The sequence below is a fragment of the Crocodylus siamensis genome, chromosome 3 (genome assembly GCF_052110815.1).
Source record: "Crocodylus siamensis isolate JL-2025a chromosome 3, ASM5211081v1, whole genome shotgun sequence".
In the NCBI taxonomy this organism is placed as follows: Eukaryota; Metazoa; Chordata; order Crocodylia; family Crocodylidae; genus Crocodylus; species Crocodylus siamensis.
The window spans coordinates 93,340,810-93,359,633 of record NC_143397.1 but is presented as its reverse complement, the minus strand read 5'-3'; the positions used below and the strand labels follow the sequence as shown (position 1 = coordinate 93,359,633).

Here is an 18,824-nt window from a genome sequence, read left to right as displayed (position 1 = left end):
GGCCCCAAGGAGCCTGCATCACTGCCTGTTTCTCAGCTGAAGCAGCCCAAGCCCACACTGCAATGGGAACAGTCACAGCAGTAGCATCTGCTGGCCAAGGACAGCCCTCTCTGTTTAACTCCACCCTCTACTCTCCACTCCCCAGTGGCCACTTCAATCCAGGGGTGGGCAAAATATGGCCTGTGAGCCACCAGGCTTTTTCTTCCAGTCTGTGGGCAGATGCCTACCAATTCACTGTATCCAGCCCAGCCCCCAGGCTGCCCCGTCTGTGCTTGCATGGGGGTGAGCCCTGCCACTCCCGTGGGGCCAGCGTGCACTGTGCTCCCACCCTCACCTGTGGGATGGCCCTGATCTCAGCTTTGCAGGTAGGGAGGTGGTGGGGGAAGGGCAGCGGGGGGGAAGCGGCAGTGAGTGCGCAAGGAGCAGCGGCAGGTGGGGGCAGAGGAAGGGCGGCCGTGGCGGTGGGTGGGCGAAGAGGGGGTAGCAGCGGGGTGGGGGGCAGCGGGTGGGAGTGAGGCAGCAGCTGGGCAGGAGTGTGGGCCTGTGCTGGTGAGCTGGGGCCAGGGCTGGCCCAGGGTGGGGCAGCAGGAGAGTGGAGCAAGGGCTGGTGAAGGTATGGGGTCCTCCTGACTCCATCGCACAGGGCTCCCTGTGCTCACATGCAGTTCCCAGGTTCATCAGTGAAGACATGCACCTCTGCAGGAAGCTCCGCGTGATGCAGCCTGTGTCCTGGCCCCACACTTGTGCTGTCCCATGCAGAGACCGGGGAGCACAAGCCCAGGGATGCCTGCTCCCCTCTCTTGAAGCACAATGCACCCCACTTCATGGCTGGCTGGGGGGCAGTGTACCTCAGCTTGGGAGCGCCACCGTCTCCATGTGCCTCAGGGAGGAGGCACTCCTCAGCAGAGTCCCTGCACTGAGGCACGCAGATACAGGGGAGCACCAGCTCTGGGCTGCTTGCTTCCCCATCTCTACATGCTGCTCCCCGGCTGGTTGAGGTGCAGGATGCCACAACACAGGGGCTGCCTGCCAGCTATCCGCAAGCTGAAGCACTTTGTGCCCCAGCCCAGCACATGGAGTATGGCTGGGAGCCAGGACGAACTGGGCACAGCCCGCAACAGAGCACACACAGGGGTGTGTGCTGCAGCACAAAGTGCATGCCCCTGCTCGTCTGGATGCAGCCTGTGAGTCGAGATGGATCGTGCAGCATCCTGTACAATGTGAATCAAATGTAAACGCTTCTAGCTTTCCTGGAGACTCCACAGGTCTTATCCTCCTGATGACTTGCAACTGAATGAGGCATGTCAATACGAGCTCAATCCGGGTGGAGCTAGCCTGCTCCTCTGTCCGTTTCTCTGCAGTATGAAACTTGCCTTCACAGATTTCCTGTGGAGCATCTATGTTTTCCCCTTCTGTTCAATGGAACAATGTAACTGTCTCCCTTCCACGAGCCTGAAATGTGCTTTTTAGGAACACAAAACTACAAAGTACTTTTCAAGCCACTGAGTGTTTGCAGGTGAACATTTATCGTGAGTTTTAAGAACGGCCCACTCTGACCCCCCATGCACCACAGCCACAAAGTGCATAAGGGAAATGAAACTAAAATGCCCTGTAATAGGGGTTCTCAATCCCTGGGCTGCAGCCCAGTGGCATGTCACAGCTGGTCACCTGCCGCTCCAAAGCATGGTTGGCTGCTGGACCGGAAGTGGCCACAGACTGATAAACTGCAGCCCCCCAGAGCTGGGCAGAAAGGCTGCAGGTCCTTCTTCAGGGCGCACAACAGCACAGGGTTTGGAGTATCTGCCTGTGGTGTTGGAGGTATCCTTACCTGTCTTCTGGCTGTAAATTCTGGCTGTGGTGGGCTATGACTGCTGTGATGCAGTTTACCAGGCCTTAGCATAAAAACTGTGCTCTGCCATTGCAGTGGCAGAAAAATTAAATTCATTTATGCTCAGAGGATCCTAGGAAGACGATCATTCTTGTGGGGCTGACTTCAGCTTTCTGGGTTTGCGTATATTTGTGTGCTTCTCTTTTTCTTTGTAGTGGGACATGTATCCCTTAGCCTCAGAGTATGTGTATACTATCTTCAGGACAGAAAGAAAAAGTATTTCTTCTTCCGTATCTTGGCAAATCCAGTCTTGGAGTTCCTAAAACACCTCTTAGGACAACCTGCCTTGGGTCATTGAAGTTAGCAGTAGCTTTTTGGATTAGGTCCTTTTCAGAGTAAGCAAAAAGTCACAGGCAACAGGAGAGCAGAGAGGAAGATAAAGTACTTTAGAGAGTTACTTTAGCTAGCTGAGCACTGATAGCAGTAAAGATGCGGTGGCAAGTAGATTGGGTGTACCTATACATGCTGCAGTCACCCCTCTCTCTGCAGAGACCCTCAGAGTGGCTCACTTTACACATCTGTCACCTGGGATAATGTGCTGGATGATAACAGGTTTGAGCATTATTTTTAAAAGGAGCCAGATCTTTCAAATGAATTTAGCCATAAGCTGATATAACAATTTCTAATTTTTTTGTCTCTTCTGATAAATATTTTCAGGGTGGGGGGAAAATGTGAATTTTTCAGGGTATGTTTTGGTTTAGCTGGGGTCACCAGAGCCAGTGTTACCAACTCAACACAGTGAGACAGGCCTCTAGAAATCATGAAGCTGCTTTAAAACAGCAATGTTTTAAAAACAAACAATATAGTTAGGTTCTGTTTTCCTTGCTGCCTGCTTTTTGAGCCTTAGGTACCCTGGGGTCATATTTTGAAGTGTTTCTATGCAACTGCAAGAACTATGAACTTTCTTTTTTTATTTTTGAATGCAAGCTGAGATTCTCAATTAGTAACATGACTTCAGGATCGGAGTTTAAAGCGAAACACCCAATGTTGTGAGATTTGCAATTAAAATGGAGAGATGGCAACACTGTCTCATGTACAGGGATCTGGGTTTCCATTTCCCACTGAAAAATGGGGGGAAAAAGTGGATTTTCCCTTTTAGACATAGACCTAGACATTAGGGCTGGAAGGGACCTTGGGGGCTTGTACAGTAAAGAAGTTCTTTCTTATGTCCAGCCTGAAATGGTCATGGAAGAGGATTGAGGAAAAAACCACCCGGGCCCCCAACTTCTTTAGTCCTGCTCCCAAATCCATGTAGCGCTTCACGACCTGGCTGGGATTGCTCTGAGCCATGTCATTCATGCCCACATGGATAGGGAGCATAGGGTAGTAGTCAGTGGGCTGGAGGAGCTTAGGGATCTTCTCCACGATCTTCTCTCTTTACCTGAAAAAAACATGAATTTCTCATTTTAGTAGAGAAATGCATGGATTTTGTTATTTTGCAAAGAGCTCTCTGCAGGCTGGCAGAGTTTCAGCCTTGAAGGGGCTGGGGGCAGCAGGAAGAGGGCAGTCAGCCAGGTGGTACAGGCAGCCTGGAGAGCAGCTCCCACAGGTAAGACTAGGGCGGAGGGGAATTGAGGCCCCCCCTAAGGAGGGAGGGAGTTGAGCAGGGCTGGAGCTGGGGCCGCTGCCCAGCTGGGGAGTGCATGGGGCTGGGGCTGGAATGCGTGGCTGCAGGGCCCCAGTGGGGATCAGGACAGCGCCAGGGTCGGTTCATCCAGGGGGCAGGGGATGAGACTGGTTCCCTGCCACTGCGCATTCTTGAGGACCAAGGGAACCCATGCCCCCCAGATCTCCCATGGAAGTGCACGCAGTAATGGGGAACCAGCCCCCCCCCTCCCCCCACTCAAGCCTGGAGCAGGTAGGCTGAACCCCTACCCCCCATGGGCTCTGCTTTAGCCATACTGCCCATGGGGGAGGGGAAGCCTGGCTCCACACTCCACTCCACTGCAGCAGATGGTCCAGCAGGGCCCAGGTGGCTGTGGCTTAGGAGAGAGGGGCCTGGACCAGCATGCTGGTGAGCAAAGGGAGCATGAGGAGCTCTGATTTTCCATGATAAAAAACCAAAAATCAAGTACCAAAATGTATAGGTATTTATAATTAATCTTATTCTAGTGATTGAGGCATTGGTAGGTTTCTAAATTGCTTTAAAATAGTACATATATCAATAAAACATTGTGTTCAGTTGATATCTGTATATATCGTGGTGTTTCATTTTAATCGCAGATTTTGGGTTATTATCAGAGCATTTGCTATTTTTAATCAGAGAAAACCAAGGTCCCTGCTCATGTAGTACATAGCTCTCTCTCTAAAGTTTCAGGGCTAGATTCTCTGGTTCTATCAAACTTCAGAGGTGACAACAAAGAGAAATTGTGTAAGCTTGCCACTCAGGCAAAAAGACACGGCAGTGTGGCTGCCCAGAGCAGGATTCCAGCTGTGGGAGAGGACAGCAGTGCCAGGATACTGCCAGTACTGCCTCCTTGTCAATCCTGGGAAAGTTTCTTCACTGGCTTCTACTGTATGCACTACATCCCAGAAATTAGGCAGTATAGCACAGCAGTGAGCTTACCCCCCTGCAAAAGCATCAGGCTCACTGTCTCAGGTGCACTTTTTGGCACTTGCTTGGGCTGCTCTAAGGCAACTAAGTCACCTGATTTCTGGACTTTGGTACACAAAGCAAGAACTTGCTGACACACAAAGGCAATGGAAGGCAAGCCCTTAGAGGGAGAACTTTGCTTTGCTGTTTTCAGCCTCTTGTTTGAGTTGTTTATCAAGAAGACATATTTTATACCATGAAATATTTTAAAAGGAATACATTTTCTTGTATAAATGCCTTGGTGTTTTTTCCTCAGTTAATTTTTTGGTAAAAAAACATTTTAAAACTCTTTAAAAGTAAAAAAGCAGGAAAGCAAAATTAAACAAGAAAACACTTCTTTTTTGGGGAATAATTTATATTATACACTTCTGATTTCTTCTTGCCACTTGCTGTGTGGTACAAGTATTATGGCAGCTGTAAACTACTTTATAAAGGGGTGGGAAGTCAGGAAGGCTTTAGTGTAACTAAATTATAGGATATGGGATTGCCATAAAGGTTCTAATTAGCACTGTGCAGAAACGTCCATGACAGAAATTCAAGCACAGTCTCCTGGTGCTGAGTTTCATTTCAAACCTAAAGCTTGGGCCAGGTGTGTGTGAACCTAGATCAAGTTTCAGGTGAGCCTTGGGCTAAGTTTCAAGTGAACCTGATTAGCCTTTACAAACCAGGAGGCAGGGAGCGGGGTTAACTTACCTTTTTGAATCTGATGAAATCCAGGAATCTTAAGAAATATAAGGATGGCCACAGGAAATGCTCTATAGCTGTGACCAAACACAAGTGCACAGCTGCAGACCACTTAAAAATGGCTCATCAGGCAAAAAGCTGACTCCTCATTGCATGAAGGGTCAAATGCAGACATTTCAAAACACAGCATGAACGCCATGTGCCCCCAGAGGGTGGGGGGCAGTGCTGTTGGCAGGAGCATGGCGACAGCAAGCGGGGAGCTCCTGCAGGCGGCTGCGGTGCTGTCAGTGGAGGCGGGGTGGTGAGCACTGACCAGCAATTGGCAACTACACACAGACGCCGCCAGCAGTGTAAGTGCTGAGGATGGAGGTGGGTAGCGCTGACCACTCGCAGGCGTTGTTGGTGACTTTTTTCTCAGGGGGTCTACCACCACACTCAGGGTGTGTGCGTGCACCCCTTACACGGTGCCAATGAAACAGAGCATCTTCTGTCTGCATTGCATGCCAGCCTCGAGCTGTTTTCAGAATGGGAGGGAGAAAAAGGAGCAGAGGGAGCTTTGTCTGGACTTTTTTCAGCCCCTGCTGGGTGGTAGGGTGGATATATTAGGGCCCCTTGTAGGTAGCAGTGGGGGGTTCTCTCATTCACCCACCCTACCCTCCAGCTCCAGACTCCTAGAATGAGCATCCTGTGCTCCCTTTCCCCCCTCCCATTCTGAAACAAGGACAGGCTGGGAGACTATTGATAGGGGAAACTGGCTGTTGGTTGGCAGACAGTAGCTAGATTCCCCTCTCCCTGGAACAAACAGTGAATTTCTGTTTGGTGGGGAGGGGGCAGGGTTTGTAACTCAGAACCCTTCCTGCGAAGTGTTCTCAGCTACAGCGGGGATCTGCACTTCTGTCTGCATCCTTATTAGGGCCTGACGTACCTGGAAGTCCTCTGTTTTCGTTGACTACTAAGGGCAGCTAAAGGGCCATTGCACCTCACAAGTTCAAGTTTATACACAGGGTATTTTGAAATATCTGGCAGTGCATCTTGCTGGTCCCATAAACATTGCCACTGCTGTAGCTCTGGAGCCTCCTACCAAAAAGCATTCCTATTCATTATACTCCTGGAGACTCTGGAACTGTTAATCACATGGCTCCACCAGCTGTACCAGAGATTTTCTGTAAAATAATAGCTTTAAAAGGTGCGTAGAATTCAGATGAAGGTAAAAAGTGAATGAAAGAGTCTTTGTTTCTATCATCTCCGTTCCTCTTCTGATTCTTCCATTTTTATGGAGGGTGGCGCTGTGAAGAAGGTTAGTGGAAGACAATCCAATTATGTGTGAAGGGCTTAATCTCAAATAGCATGTGGAACAGCAGTGCCAGTGCTGGAAAACATCTGTATTCATTAGGTGGTACACTTTGCAATCAAACTCAAAAAGCAGTGAGCTAAGCTAAAGCCATTATTCTGGGAAGGTAAAAAGATTAATATGACAACCCTGCCTTTCTCTGTTCACAGGTGTTCCCTTTCCAAAGAACTTCCTTCAGATCTGCAAGAAGATCCTGTGCAGGCTTTTCCGGGTATTCGTTCATGTCTACATTCATCATTTCGACCGCATCATCATCATGGGTGCTGAGGCCCATGTCAATACTTGTTACAAGCACTTTTATTACTTTGTAACAGAGCTCAACCTCATAGACCGGAAGGAGCTTGAACCTTTGGTAAGTAGCTGTAATAACAGTACAATTCAGTGCTGGGGAAAATTCCCACTCTCCTTTCTAACAACCTTTTCCAAACTTGTCACAGTGGATTCTACTAGGGAAAAAGAGGCCATGTTTGAGGGTAGAGCATTTAAAGAGATTAACTGTCTCGGACAAGAGGCCAGTTCCCTCTGTTGTATGGTTCAAAAGAAGAAAGTAGAAAGAATAGAATTCAAAGCATTTTATATGGAAAAGCACAGGGTGGGAAACACTGACACTAAAAATAGTCTATTTTTCTTCTCATTTCTGTAATATATATATAGTAAAATTAGTATTTTTACTAGTTTCTTTTTTCCACTGCTGATTAGCAGCAGCATTGTACCCAGAGGAAGAAGCATTCTATCTAATTGGATTGACTTAAATCCAGGCCTACCATCATCTTCTTTTTAATAATTAAATATTGAGTGTCCTAGATCCAGACTTCTCTTTCGCTGAGACAGAAGTTCAGACAACTCACAGCACAACAATGCTTTTCCCTGGCCAAGGTTCCTGAGTACTACAGAGATCAAAGCTTCAAAAATGGAAATATTTTTGCTATTGCCTGCAAATGCAACTGAAAAAAGATGTTATAAAAGCAACCAAGTTTTGGCAGAGAGAACAGGGAAAAGACAGTTCAGAAAGTGGTTCTCAGTGCAAACTTTAGCAGTGGGCACCTTGCCAGTTTGAGAATAGATCAGGGCTACGTGTTATGCACAAATCACAATTTGGAAAACTCTGTATCCAGTGAGTTTCTGATGAAGTGTTAGTTAGCACTATTCAGAAATGTTTTCTTTAAGCTGCAATATAGAATGGTTAAGTATACTTTACATGAAGTGAACTGTACAAATAACTTGAAATGAAATATGTCTGTGCATAAAAATAGTAGATGCTTGCATTTGTGTGTGTGCATGTGCAGAACTTAGAAGCCACTGGGGGTGAACAAGACTTGTGGGCAGGTGAGAGCAGGAAATGCTTTTGGAGCAGGAAATGCATAAGGAAGGAAACCAGAAAGTGTTTTGTAGGAGATCGGAGGAAGAAACAACCATGTAAGAAAGTCCTTTTAGAGGTATTAATTAATAATCTACAGCATCCCTGCAATTTTACAGATAGCTAAACCGAACTGGCAGGACAAAGTGGCCCTTAAGAAGTAGGAAATAGTACTTAGGCAGTGCCTCCACAGAACAGCCCTTCCCTGCCACTCTCAAGAACTTAGAGCAGCTCTCCCCCTACCCCTATCCCAGTACCCAGCATTGCAGATGTGTTAGAGCCAAGATGTGTGGGAGGTAAGACCAGAGGCAGGGAAGGAAAATGCTTGGATCACACGTTGCTCCGCAGAGCATAAGTTCGAGCAGCACTGAGGTCCTTGCTGATCTCAGCATTACTGAGAGAGCAAAAAGAACTTAAAGCCATTTTCAGCTGTTAACTCCTTGACCCCTGCACTCTGCCTACAGGCAGAGCAGTTCAGGGCCAGAGTGATGCAGGCATGAGCCCAGGTACACAGAGTGAGTCTGGTATGAAGCCAGGAATATAATCCAGCTGGTGGCGTGAAGTCCTCTGGAGACTCAGTTTAGAAGTCTGATAAAACTCAGTAGCATAGAGGGGGTTATTCTATCCCTAACCTGCATTGGGAAAAGCTGTGATAGCAGGCTGATGGATCCCCACCTGCTTTCACCACCCAGAACCCAATTCGCAGCTGTTGGCCAAGACCAGGAAACGGAAATGCATAAAAACATGCATCTTCTTTTTTATCTTGTGCTAGTCAGAGAGGAGGAAACTGATTGCCATGTGAACACAGATGTGACAAATCATCTCAGATGTTAATGCAACAGCCAAGGGTGACCTATGCCCAGCCAAGTTCACCATTGAAGGAAATGAGCCCAAAGGATCTCACTAATTAAAAGCTGGGCTAAGCTCTGATTAAATAAAGACTTCCTGAACCGGAAGTCTATTGATGAATCAAAGTATATTTGAGTAAGGGAAATCATTCAGAATGCTGGTATTGGATTTATAGTAATACTGCTGACACATTCCAGCCTGGAGGCAGGATTTAGGTAATTTAAGGTGAAGTTTATCATTTTAAAATCTGGTGCAGCAATTAGAAAAATGAAAGAGCAACTTAGGGTAAGGGAGAGAGTCTTTCCTTTAGGGAGTCACAGGATTTCCTCTTTGAATCCAAGTCTGCGGCTGCATTTATAAACCCTGATTATCCTGCCACGTTTCCCAGGCCTGATTTATTTTGACAAGAGTCCTTGTGGAGCAGGTTTATATGGCAAAAGAGAAAGCTGTCACTTGTTCAAGCCGTGGGCCAATCTGAGAAAAAATATAAGGACTCGCAGTTAAATTGTAAGGGAAGTTTTTGGAAACTTGTTTTGCAGGTGATATGTATACAATATAACACTCAGAAGGCTCTTAGGACACATTTGAATAGGGAAGCTCATGAAATAAGTGAAGGTATGAATTGTAAGTTCAGTTCTGTTCTGTAACTATTCTGTCCTCACTCCCCACGGGGATATTCCAACTCCCCACTGAGTGTCTACGTGCTTTAGCTTAATCTAGGGGTGTCAAGACACATTAGGCCTAGTGGACGGAATGAGTGGCATGCATGCTGGTTCCAGTGAACAGGGCTGGTCCAGTGTGGGCACAATAAATGCCCCAGACCAGCTGTACACATCAGAACCAGCTCCCTGCACTGTATGCGGTGCGCCTAAGTCCTGGCCCTGTACCACATGCAGCATGCAGGTCCAGTCGGCGACCCACAGGCAACAGGATAGCAGGCCACATGATAGTGCTGTATCTTTGACACCTTTGCCTTAATCCAATTCCAAACTAAGCTTTAAAAGCCCTAGGACAAGAAATGAATGTGAGATAACTATTCCAGGGTATCTGCAGACATGCTCTTAGTTATGGTACTGGTAATACTTTAGAATTGTAATTTGATTCTGGGTGGAAATGCTGACAGAGCTCTAGAGAGATTGTAATTTATTGACAAAATTTTGTTATGCAATGCTTAATCCTTGTCTTCAGTGTAACTAATGGGTTAGTAGTAGATATTGCCCAATAACAATGTAGCATTTTACGTCTCTAAAGCAACATAAAAATGCTAATTGATTCATTTACAGCCTTCTGGTTAAAGCCTGGTCTTAGAGCTGGAGGACCTGCATTCTACTACTAGTTCTGCTACAGATAGCTTTTTATGGCATGGAGCAAGCCCATTAAAGAGCACGGGGCATGGTTTTTCCCATTTGGAAAGTGAATGTGATTATACTTCCTAGCTTTACGGACGGGTTATGAAGCTAACTACTAATCGTTAATGTTTATAAAACACGTGGGAATCCTCGAGTAATAAGTATTAGAAAAGTGCAAGTATCTTTTATTATTGTTGTTGTTGTAGCCCCTCCTTGTCTATAGCGATCTAGAAACTGACAGTGCACTTAAAGCAGCTTTCAGTCTCAGGTTAGATCGGTCAGTACTGTAAAATTGATGTTGTAGCTGTGATGGTCCAGAAATTATGCAAGAGGCAAGGATTTTTTAGGCTGATAGATTTTATTCGTAGTTAGGAGAAAGACAAACTTTCAAATGCAATACCTATTAGATTTGTCAACATTCAAAAGATACAGAAGTACGCACACAAAAAACAACAACTTTGTGGCCCTTTTTGATGAGGTCTTTGCTTGTAGCTAGTTTGGGTGCACATCAGCATCAAGTGGAAACATGCATATATAATGTAACAGCTCACAACATTAGAGAAGGCTGCTTTAAATTACCATTTGAGGACCAATATTTTTTTGAGGGCCAAAGCTGCAGACCTCCAGTTTTTCGACCCCTGTGGACAATGGGGCTGTTCAGGTCCAGTTTTGAGCCTTGTGTTCAATTGTGAATTCATCAGCTTCATGTTGGGCCATTTGCAAACCATGCATCCCATCTCCATTTGTAAAAGGTCTGTCGTGAAAAGTTGCTGTGTCACTTGGCAACCTTTTTTTAGTTTTATCTGGGCACCTCATCCATCTGTCTTGCTTAAGGCCTACAAGCTGTTTCATGTGAGGCCATATAAACCTGGCTAAATAGTTTGTTACAACTTCGGTTAGCATATTTGTCACAAATGTGATTTTCCCACAGCGTGTGTGTGAAATGACTCTCTCCTCTTTTGAAAAAAAGTTCTCAAAGCTTCCTCTTGGCTGCAGCCATTATAGAGGGTTCTCCAGCATGGACTGATTTTCAGCTTTTACAGCGTGTTCTGTAAAAGGGTAGACTTTTTGAAAGCAGCTAACTGCAGGAGATCCCAGGATCAAAAAACCCTATGCCAAAAAAAAGTGGGGTGGCACATGTAGCAGTAGCATGCGCCACCTAAAACTGGAGCCTGGCCAGCCAGAGCCACACTCCAGCTGCCAGCCAGGCTCCCTGCTGCAGGAGCACCATGACTGCAGCTCTCTGAGACCCCCACAACTCCAGGTAAGGCTGCTGGGGCCAGCACAGTTAATGGTCCCAGCTTCCCCTAACCACCCTGGGGTAACCTGCCACACAGCCAGAGCATACGTGGCATGGGCATTCCCCAGGGATAAGTAGCAGTGGCACAAGGTGTTCCTGCTCATCTGGATGTGCTCTCAGAGTCCAAGTGAAAGGCCTGGGCTTACATACTCAGCCCAGCTGGCTTTGTGGCCAGTCAGGTCCATGCTTGCAGCTGGTTCTGGTCTCGGGCCAGGTACCCCTGCTGAGAAGGAAGATTGCACTCTAAGTCCGCAAGTTAGCTTGTCTAGGCAGGCTACCAGCAGCAGCTAGCCCAGAAGAAATTGGGATGCCTTTTTGAGGGACAGATTTTTTCCTCACATCCTTAAATATTTCTCATCTTCTGGCAGGAAATGACCAGATTAGAACCATCTGGAGTAGGGGAAAGGCCTGCAGGGGCAAAATCCCATGCAGACTATCCTGTTTGGGGATCAATGTATCTGTACCAGTTTCCTAAAAAAAAAAAAAAAAAAATGCAGACCCTTTATGGGGTAAGGGCAAAGTGGACTTCAAAATGGTGAACAAAGATGGTGCTGCAGCTATGGTGTCAGTTCAAGTGTTTTCCATCCACTTGATTTGGAAGCTGTGACCTTTTGGGGGCCATCTCCACTGTGCAGTAATCATTGTGGAAGTGCAATAACATCTAAACCTAAGGAGCCCTAACTTCTCAGTATAATTCTGGTGCGCTGCCATTGTTTCTAATTTGATGCATTTTTGCTGGCCTGCAGCATTAAAAGCCAGGTTGTCTGCTCCTCATCGGATATAATAGGAAATAAAAATAAATCTTATTAGATGGTGAGATTTCAGGTCTAAATTTAGCATTGGAACATGGTACCGTTCACTTGAAGGAACAGAGTTCACTGAGTTTTTTAGAAATCCTTTTCTAGTTATCTAGTATTACTGATTACATTAAAGAGAATTCAGTCAAAAAGATATATCCTGTCTGGGCAAGGACACAAAGAGCCTGAATGTATATCCAAGGCCTGTGTACTCAAAGCATACCCTGAACTCCATGTCAAAATCTGAGGTTTCAGAGTTACCTAGGCACCAAGAGACAGAACTGTGTGCGGTCAGGGGTCTCACCAGTTATTGGTTATGCTACAGCAGGGCAGTTCAACTTCTGGGCAATGAGTGGCCGCATGCTTTGCAGGCTGCAGCCCCCAAGCTGCATGCTGCATGGGGTGCACACTGCAGGATGGCTTTCTTGGAGACCCCCTCACCATGTGCAACATGGCTCCTTTCTCTCCAACTACATGCAGAATGTGAGCAGCTCAGATCCCTCCTTGGCCCTGTTTTTGCTGTATTGCCCTATCTGCATGAGTGGGGCAGGAACTAGAAGCTGGAAGAGAGAGGGGGAGCCAAGGGGACCTAGTCACCAATAGCAGATGGAGCAATCAAGATTGGTGGCCAGGCAGAAGCCCATGGAGCTCATATGAACCACTCATAGGCCACATGCAGCCAGCTGGCTGCCAGTTGGACAGCCCCGGGCAAGAGGATGCCAGGGTGTACTTGTGCCCATTACAGGAGAAGGAACACATTTTCCATACTACCTCAGATTCTCCCGTCATGTTCTATGAGCTGTGAAAACCAAGAATGAGTCAGATAAGTGTATACCAGATGAGGAATGACACAGATATCTGTATACCATAATATGTGTTCTGCCATGTAAAAAGTGTGTGTGGTATCTTGCATGATGTCTTTCTGAAAGATCCTAAAGTGCGTTGCACACTTTGGGAACTGATTCTAGTCTCACACCGATTTTATACCTCAGTTTCCCCACTGACGCCTGTGGTCTCCCATACATGTGCAGGGAGACTGCTCTGATGCACTGTAATTACACTCAATTAATCGAGTCTGCTGAAGCATTAATTACCATGCTCCAGCAGACACCAGTGTCTTGTGCATCAGTATCCCCGCGTTGAAAAATGGCAGTGGGGCACTTTGAACTAAAGCTCATTCAACGAGCTTTAGTTCAAAGTACCCCTCCACCATTTCTCAACATGGGAACACTGATCCACATAACACTCTGGGCACTTTTAATTAGTACAAATCTTGGCGCTGCTCTAATTAAAGTGCCCTACCCCCCATCATCCGGACCACGTTTATAAGCACTCTGTAATGCTACCCATGATTTGCACTAGTGTAAATGGTAGTGAATTTTAGCCCTCTGCTCCCTTTTTCCTCCAGATGGCTTCATAGATTTCATAGACATGAGTGCTGGAAGGGACCTCAGAAGATCTAGTCCAGCCGGGTCATAGGATCCCAGCAAGATAAGCATCCAATCAAAAAGCTCCTCTTTTCTTTCTTGTCCCGTAGCCAATTTGCCACTTCTTCCAAAAAAGCAAGGTTTGTTTGGCAGTATCTTTTATTGGACTTATTGTATAATTAGGAGAAATATTAGACAAGCTTTCAGACACAAAATGTCCTTTCTCAGGCAGCACTGTGACTCTGTTCCTTCATTCCAAAACAAATTCATTACCAGCATTATGGTTTATGATAAGCTATAATAAAGTGGGTGTGCGCAATGAAAATGAAAGGAGGGCATTTAAATGTCCAGGTACCACTTTTAGTGCAAGTACTCTCTAATTGAATAATACAGGGCCAGATTCAGCCCTGGTAATAAATGGATGCTACTGTAATGAAGTCAGTGGAATTAAATGGATGGAAAGAATTTGCCAAATGTTGGGAACTGCCTAGACTGTGGCTAAATTTATTCCACACTGATCAAATATAAAGGGTTTTGCTTTTTTCCTCCTTATTCTTAAGCAGGATTGGGCTCCAATAACTTTTCATTTGATTTCTGGATCAGTTGTAAAATATGAATCCAAAATTGCCAGAATAAGATGGGGCTTTTTAGGGGTTTTTTCCTCCCTGTTGAAAACTCTTTCCCAAGTAGAATTACAAGTCCAAATGTATCTTTTAAATTAACCTAATCAGGATATATGTGTGGTCTGTTTTGTTGATTTGTAGCAAATATTACAATATGTTGCATCAGAAATCTAGGGTGCACTGGGCAGGGTTAGGCATTCACAGTTAAACACTTTTAAGACAGAAACTGCCACAGGTAAAGGTTGCATGGCTCAATCTGTCCTACTGGGTGTTATGATACAGGGACAAAATCTAGTCACAGTTATGTTAATGTGGCTTCAGAGCATTTCTTACGGCATCAGTAGAATTACATTGAATTTATACTGATGATACTGGACACATCTACAGGTTTATTAATGTGTTTTTGCTAATGCACATTAAGTGTATTACCTCCATTGTGAGGTACTAGAAAAAGGAGCATTAGTCTATTTTAATGCACATTAACAAAAGCGCATGGATTTTTTGTGACATTTGAATACACATTTAAATAGGCTAATGTGCATTAAAGTGCATATGTAGATGTGCCTACAAAGAGCAATATCTAGCCTTGCAGTATAAAATTGCATTTTGTTCACATATTATTTCTCAAAGAAAATGAATGTAATATCCCTGCGCTATTTCTATGCCTTTGTAAGATGCTGTTTATCACTAACTGGTGGGATTTTTTTGCCAGAACAACCAAAGATTTAAATGGACACTGAGAATGAAGAGGTGTTCCCTCTACCTGTAGGGGTTGGGGGCAGGCAAAGGATAGCTTAAGCTCAGGAAGCAGGAATTGCTGCTAGTTGTGTCACACCTTGTTACATGTATGGACAGAGTATTTTGATCTCCAGGTCAATTGGGCAGCTGCTTTCCATACACAAAAAATACCCAGCTTCAAAAAAAGTACACTTCTTCCCTCAAACGTTGTGGAAATGGATGTCCATATGTACAGTGACATCTGTTTGCTTATGCTATTCAAGCTGCCTTGAGGGAAGCAAAAACTACATGCCACCGTGATCCAGACTGACAGTATTAAGGTTAGATTCATCCATTTCTTTTCTGTTTGTTCAGTTGCACTCTTTATGCCACTCCAGCTTTGTTAGGGCATATTAATTAGTGTATATTCATTAATGTTAAGCAAACAACACCCCTGAAATACTAAGGGCTTCTCTGCTCTGATTGCTCTCTCTTACCCATGGTGTGATCAGTGTAATCCCTAGACTACACTAGTGCATACCACATATTGGTTTGCTTTCATATCACACAACAGTGCCATGCCTGTGCCTGAGCCACAAGTAACTGCGGCTGTTATCCCAGTTTACTGCAAACAGTGCATCCTTTTGCAAAGTAATTAGGAGCTTTGCTGTATATTTATCTGTGCTACATAAAGCATTTATTAATCAGGCCCTTTACTGACCAGCTGTTGTTCAGAAATCTCATAAACTTGTTTCATTTGCTGAGCCCTGTCCGAAATCCGTACCATTACCATTACAAAAAACTCAGAAAGACCGCAACTGGGCAGAATGGTTTTTACACTATGGATTCCTATGAAATCTTTGGGTTTATGTTCCTTTTCTGAATCCCCTTCTTTCAGGTTTTAGTTCTTCAGATAAAAAAGGAACGTAATTTGAAACACCCCAGTTTTAAATAAACAAAATCTGAACCTAGTTAGTTGGTTTTTGAAAATCTAAAATCTAACTTGGCTCATCTCCAGCACACCTTTGCCTATTCTTCTACCAAATTATATGTGACTGCACTCTGGTGGATGCAGTGCATCATCTTCAGGTGTACACACCAAATTGACCCACTAAACACTTGTTTTCTTCTTCATTTGCATGTGCCAGATATGCACAATTACACAACCAGTTTCTGTCCACAGTTGTGGCGCACGTGCATGACACCTCATAAAGATTTTGTGTTCTCTGACTATACTTGGGCATACAAAGTAGTTATGCACTTGCACTAAGTTGTTCAAAAATCAGGTGCATCTGTTTTAATATTACTACATATGCCTACTGTATACTTGCAAGGGTTTTCCCTGAAGACTGTTGTCTACAGCTGACGTAAGTTGTAATACTAATGCACAAGTGGCATAATGCATTACTGCTAGTTTGAAATAAAAGCCAACAGAATATAAGTGACTGACTAGCTTAGAAAGGTTTTATCTATATCTAATGCTTTTCTTTTAATTCTTCTTCATTCCAGTACAAGAGCCCCCTTATGTGAAAAGTAAGGGGATGGTGAACAAATGATTTTTTTGAACAAGAAATTTCAGCAGGGAAGTCTACTGTTAGGCTTCATCTTTTATGAGAAGCAGTGATACTGAGGTGGTTTTTTATACTTTGTCCAGTTGACCAACATTTATTCATAACTTTAGAAATAAATTATAAGTAGAAAAATACATGGTCATGAATTTTCTTTATAACACACAAAAAAAATAATGTTCTATGACTTCTGTGGCTGAAAATTTTTACACTCAACATTGATCCTCAGAGAGGACAAGACCATCGGAGAAACTATGAAAGGTTTTCACATGCATTGGTTCTGGCATACATCTTTGCTGATGACTGTTTTGCTTGCTCTGTATCCAAATGTGGAATGGGAAGGAAGGGAAGCATCAGGTACACAATGATTTTATGCATGTAATGATTCTGTTCAGTTTAAGGTGGTTCTGTTTTGTAGCATTTAGTTTATGATTTTGGCTTCACTGGTTATGTCTACATGTGTATTTAGGTGTTCCTAAACTTAATGCTCTTTCGCTTAAGGTGACTTAGGCACACAATTACATGCGAACACGCTAATGCACTTTAAGGTACATTAAATTTAGGCACGAATAGCTTAGCTGCAGTAACGCATGTGCAGATGCACTAATGCACATTGACAGGGTGTCTATCCATTGACACACACCGTGTTAATGCTCATTAGCGCATCTACATGTTCGCTAATGTGACTTAGCTATTCGTGCATACATTTGATACCCTGCTTCCTACAGGTATGAAATTTAGGCTTAAATAACATAAAATCGCCATCTTAAAGGTGCATTAAGCACACGTAAAGTAGATGCATGACTTTAAAGTGGGCTAATGCGTATTAAGGCTAGGGACAGACATTACACATAGATCAGTTTAAGTCATCAGAAACTGGTTTAAACCTGTAACAAAACAGATGTTCAGTGCACATAAACCAGTTTCAAAAAGGCTGAAACCAGTTTGAGACAAACCTGGTTGAATGTAGTATCAGATTGCACTGATTTGGCTCAAAATAGTTTATGCAATGTCTGTCCTAGATTCCTTGCTAGTTTAAAATAAACCAGACACCCCCAGTATCCTGGCATGCTCTCTGAGCTGGATGGGGCTCCTCTCTGCTCCCTAGCTGGAGCTCCAGAGACTGTGGGCTGCTTCCCCCCTCCCCTCACCACTCCCTGCTAAGCAGGAATTCCCCCCTCCCCTCTGCCTTGCTAAGGAGATGTATTAGCTAGCAGACCACATGCTGGTTACCCTCCATGCTAAATCAACAGGTAGAATCAACAGTGATAATCAACAAGTAGCTGGTAATGTCCCTCTGTTGTTTTCTTAATAGGGTGATAAACACTGTTACCAATTCCCTTCTGAGCTAACTGGAGGGCTGCTTTAGCGTCCTTCCCCCCAGCTTCTAGCTTGAGCCACTGCAGGCATGTGCCTGCATTTCTGGGATGTCTGCCACGTGACCATTTGAATTACAGGCTGCCACATGACCATTTGAATTACAGGCTGCTGGGCAATTTTTCCTCCTTATAATTAGTCTGCATTTCACAAATTGTTAAAAAGTAAATTTGCCTCCACTTGAAAAATAATCATGAGGGCAGTGATTCTCAACCAGACTGCTACAGCTCTCACAGTGACATCAAATCCTTTTATGGATTCCATATAGCACTACCCACTATTAGCTCTGTTAGGTATGCAAACACATACACATGGTTCACAAGATAAATCCAGAGTTTTCAAACAGGAATCCATAGTGTCAAAGACATTCTGCCCTGTTGTGGCCTTTCTGAGCTCATTGCAACAGAAGAATTATGCTATTATTTTTCTGTAGTCAAAAAATGAGTGAAAGCCAAGAGCTGGCATTTTCTAAGAGACACTGTGTGTCTAATGAGGGGTGTTTTGAATCTGTGATAGAGAGTCACGCATTAAAGAATGCTAAAAACAGGAGTTATAATTTCCAAGCTTACTAAAGAAAAACTAGACCATAGGAATCAATGGGAAATTTTAGAGCAAGGTTTTATTCCTCCAAATGGAGTTATAATTCTGCAGAAAATTGAAGAGGCACAGTCTTCCAAAAACAATTCTTCTGTTTTAAACTTTTTTAAAACTGTAATAGTTACAAAGAACCTAATATTCCTATAGGAGTAAAAGACTGCAGAATAAAAATATCTTTAAAAATCTTTATTTAGTTTAGTTTGAGCATCTGATAGTCCCATGTTAACCCTGTATAGTCAGGTGGCTTCTGAGTTATGTAAGTGGGCCTTTGATTTGGCAACTGAGGGAAAGAAAACACTATAGAAAAAAGGAAATTGTGATTGTAAAGCTACAAAAACTGATGGGTA

General features: G+C 44.3%; 1 protein-coding gene across 2 annotated transcripts in view; it reads left to right on the top strand.

Moving 5' to 3' along the window:
* MOB3B (MOB kinase activator 3B) overlaps positions 1–18,824 on the top strand; it is a 176,518-nt gene that overhangs the window by 138,555 nt on the left and 19,139 nt on the right. For both annotated transcript variants that reach the window (XM_090038815.1, XM_090038816.1), the window contains exon 3: positions 6,666–6,868. In XM_090038815.1, the coding sequence (XP_089894941.1) occupies positions 6,666–6,868 (203 nt within the window). The remainder of the gene's footprint in view (positions 1–6,665; positions 6,869–18,824) is intronic.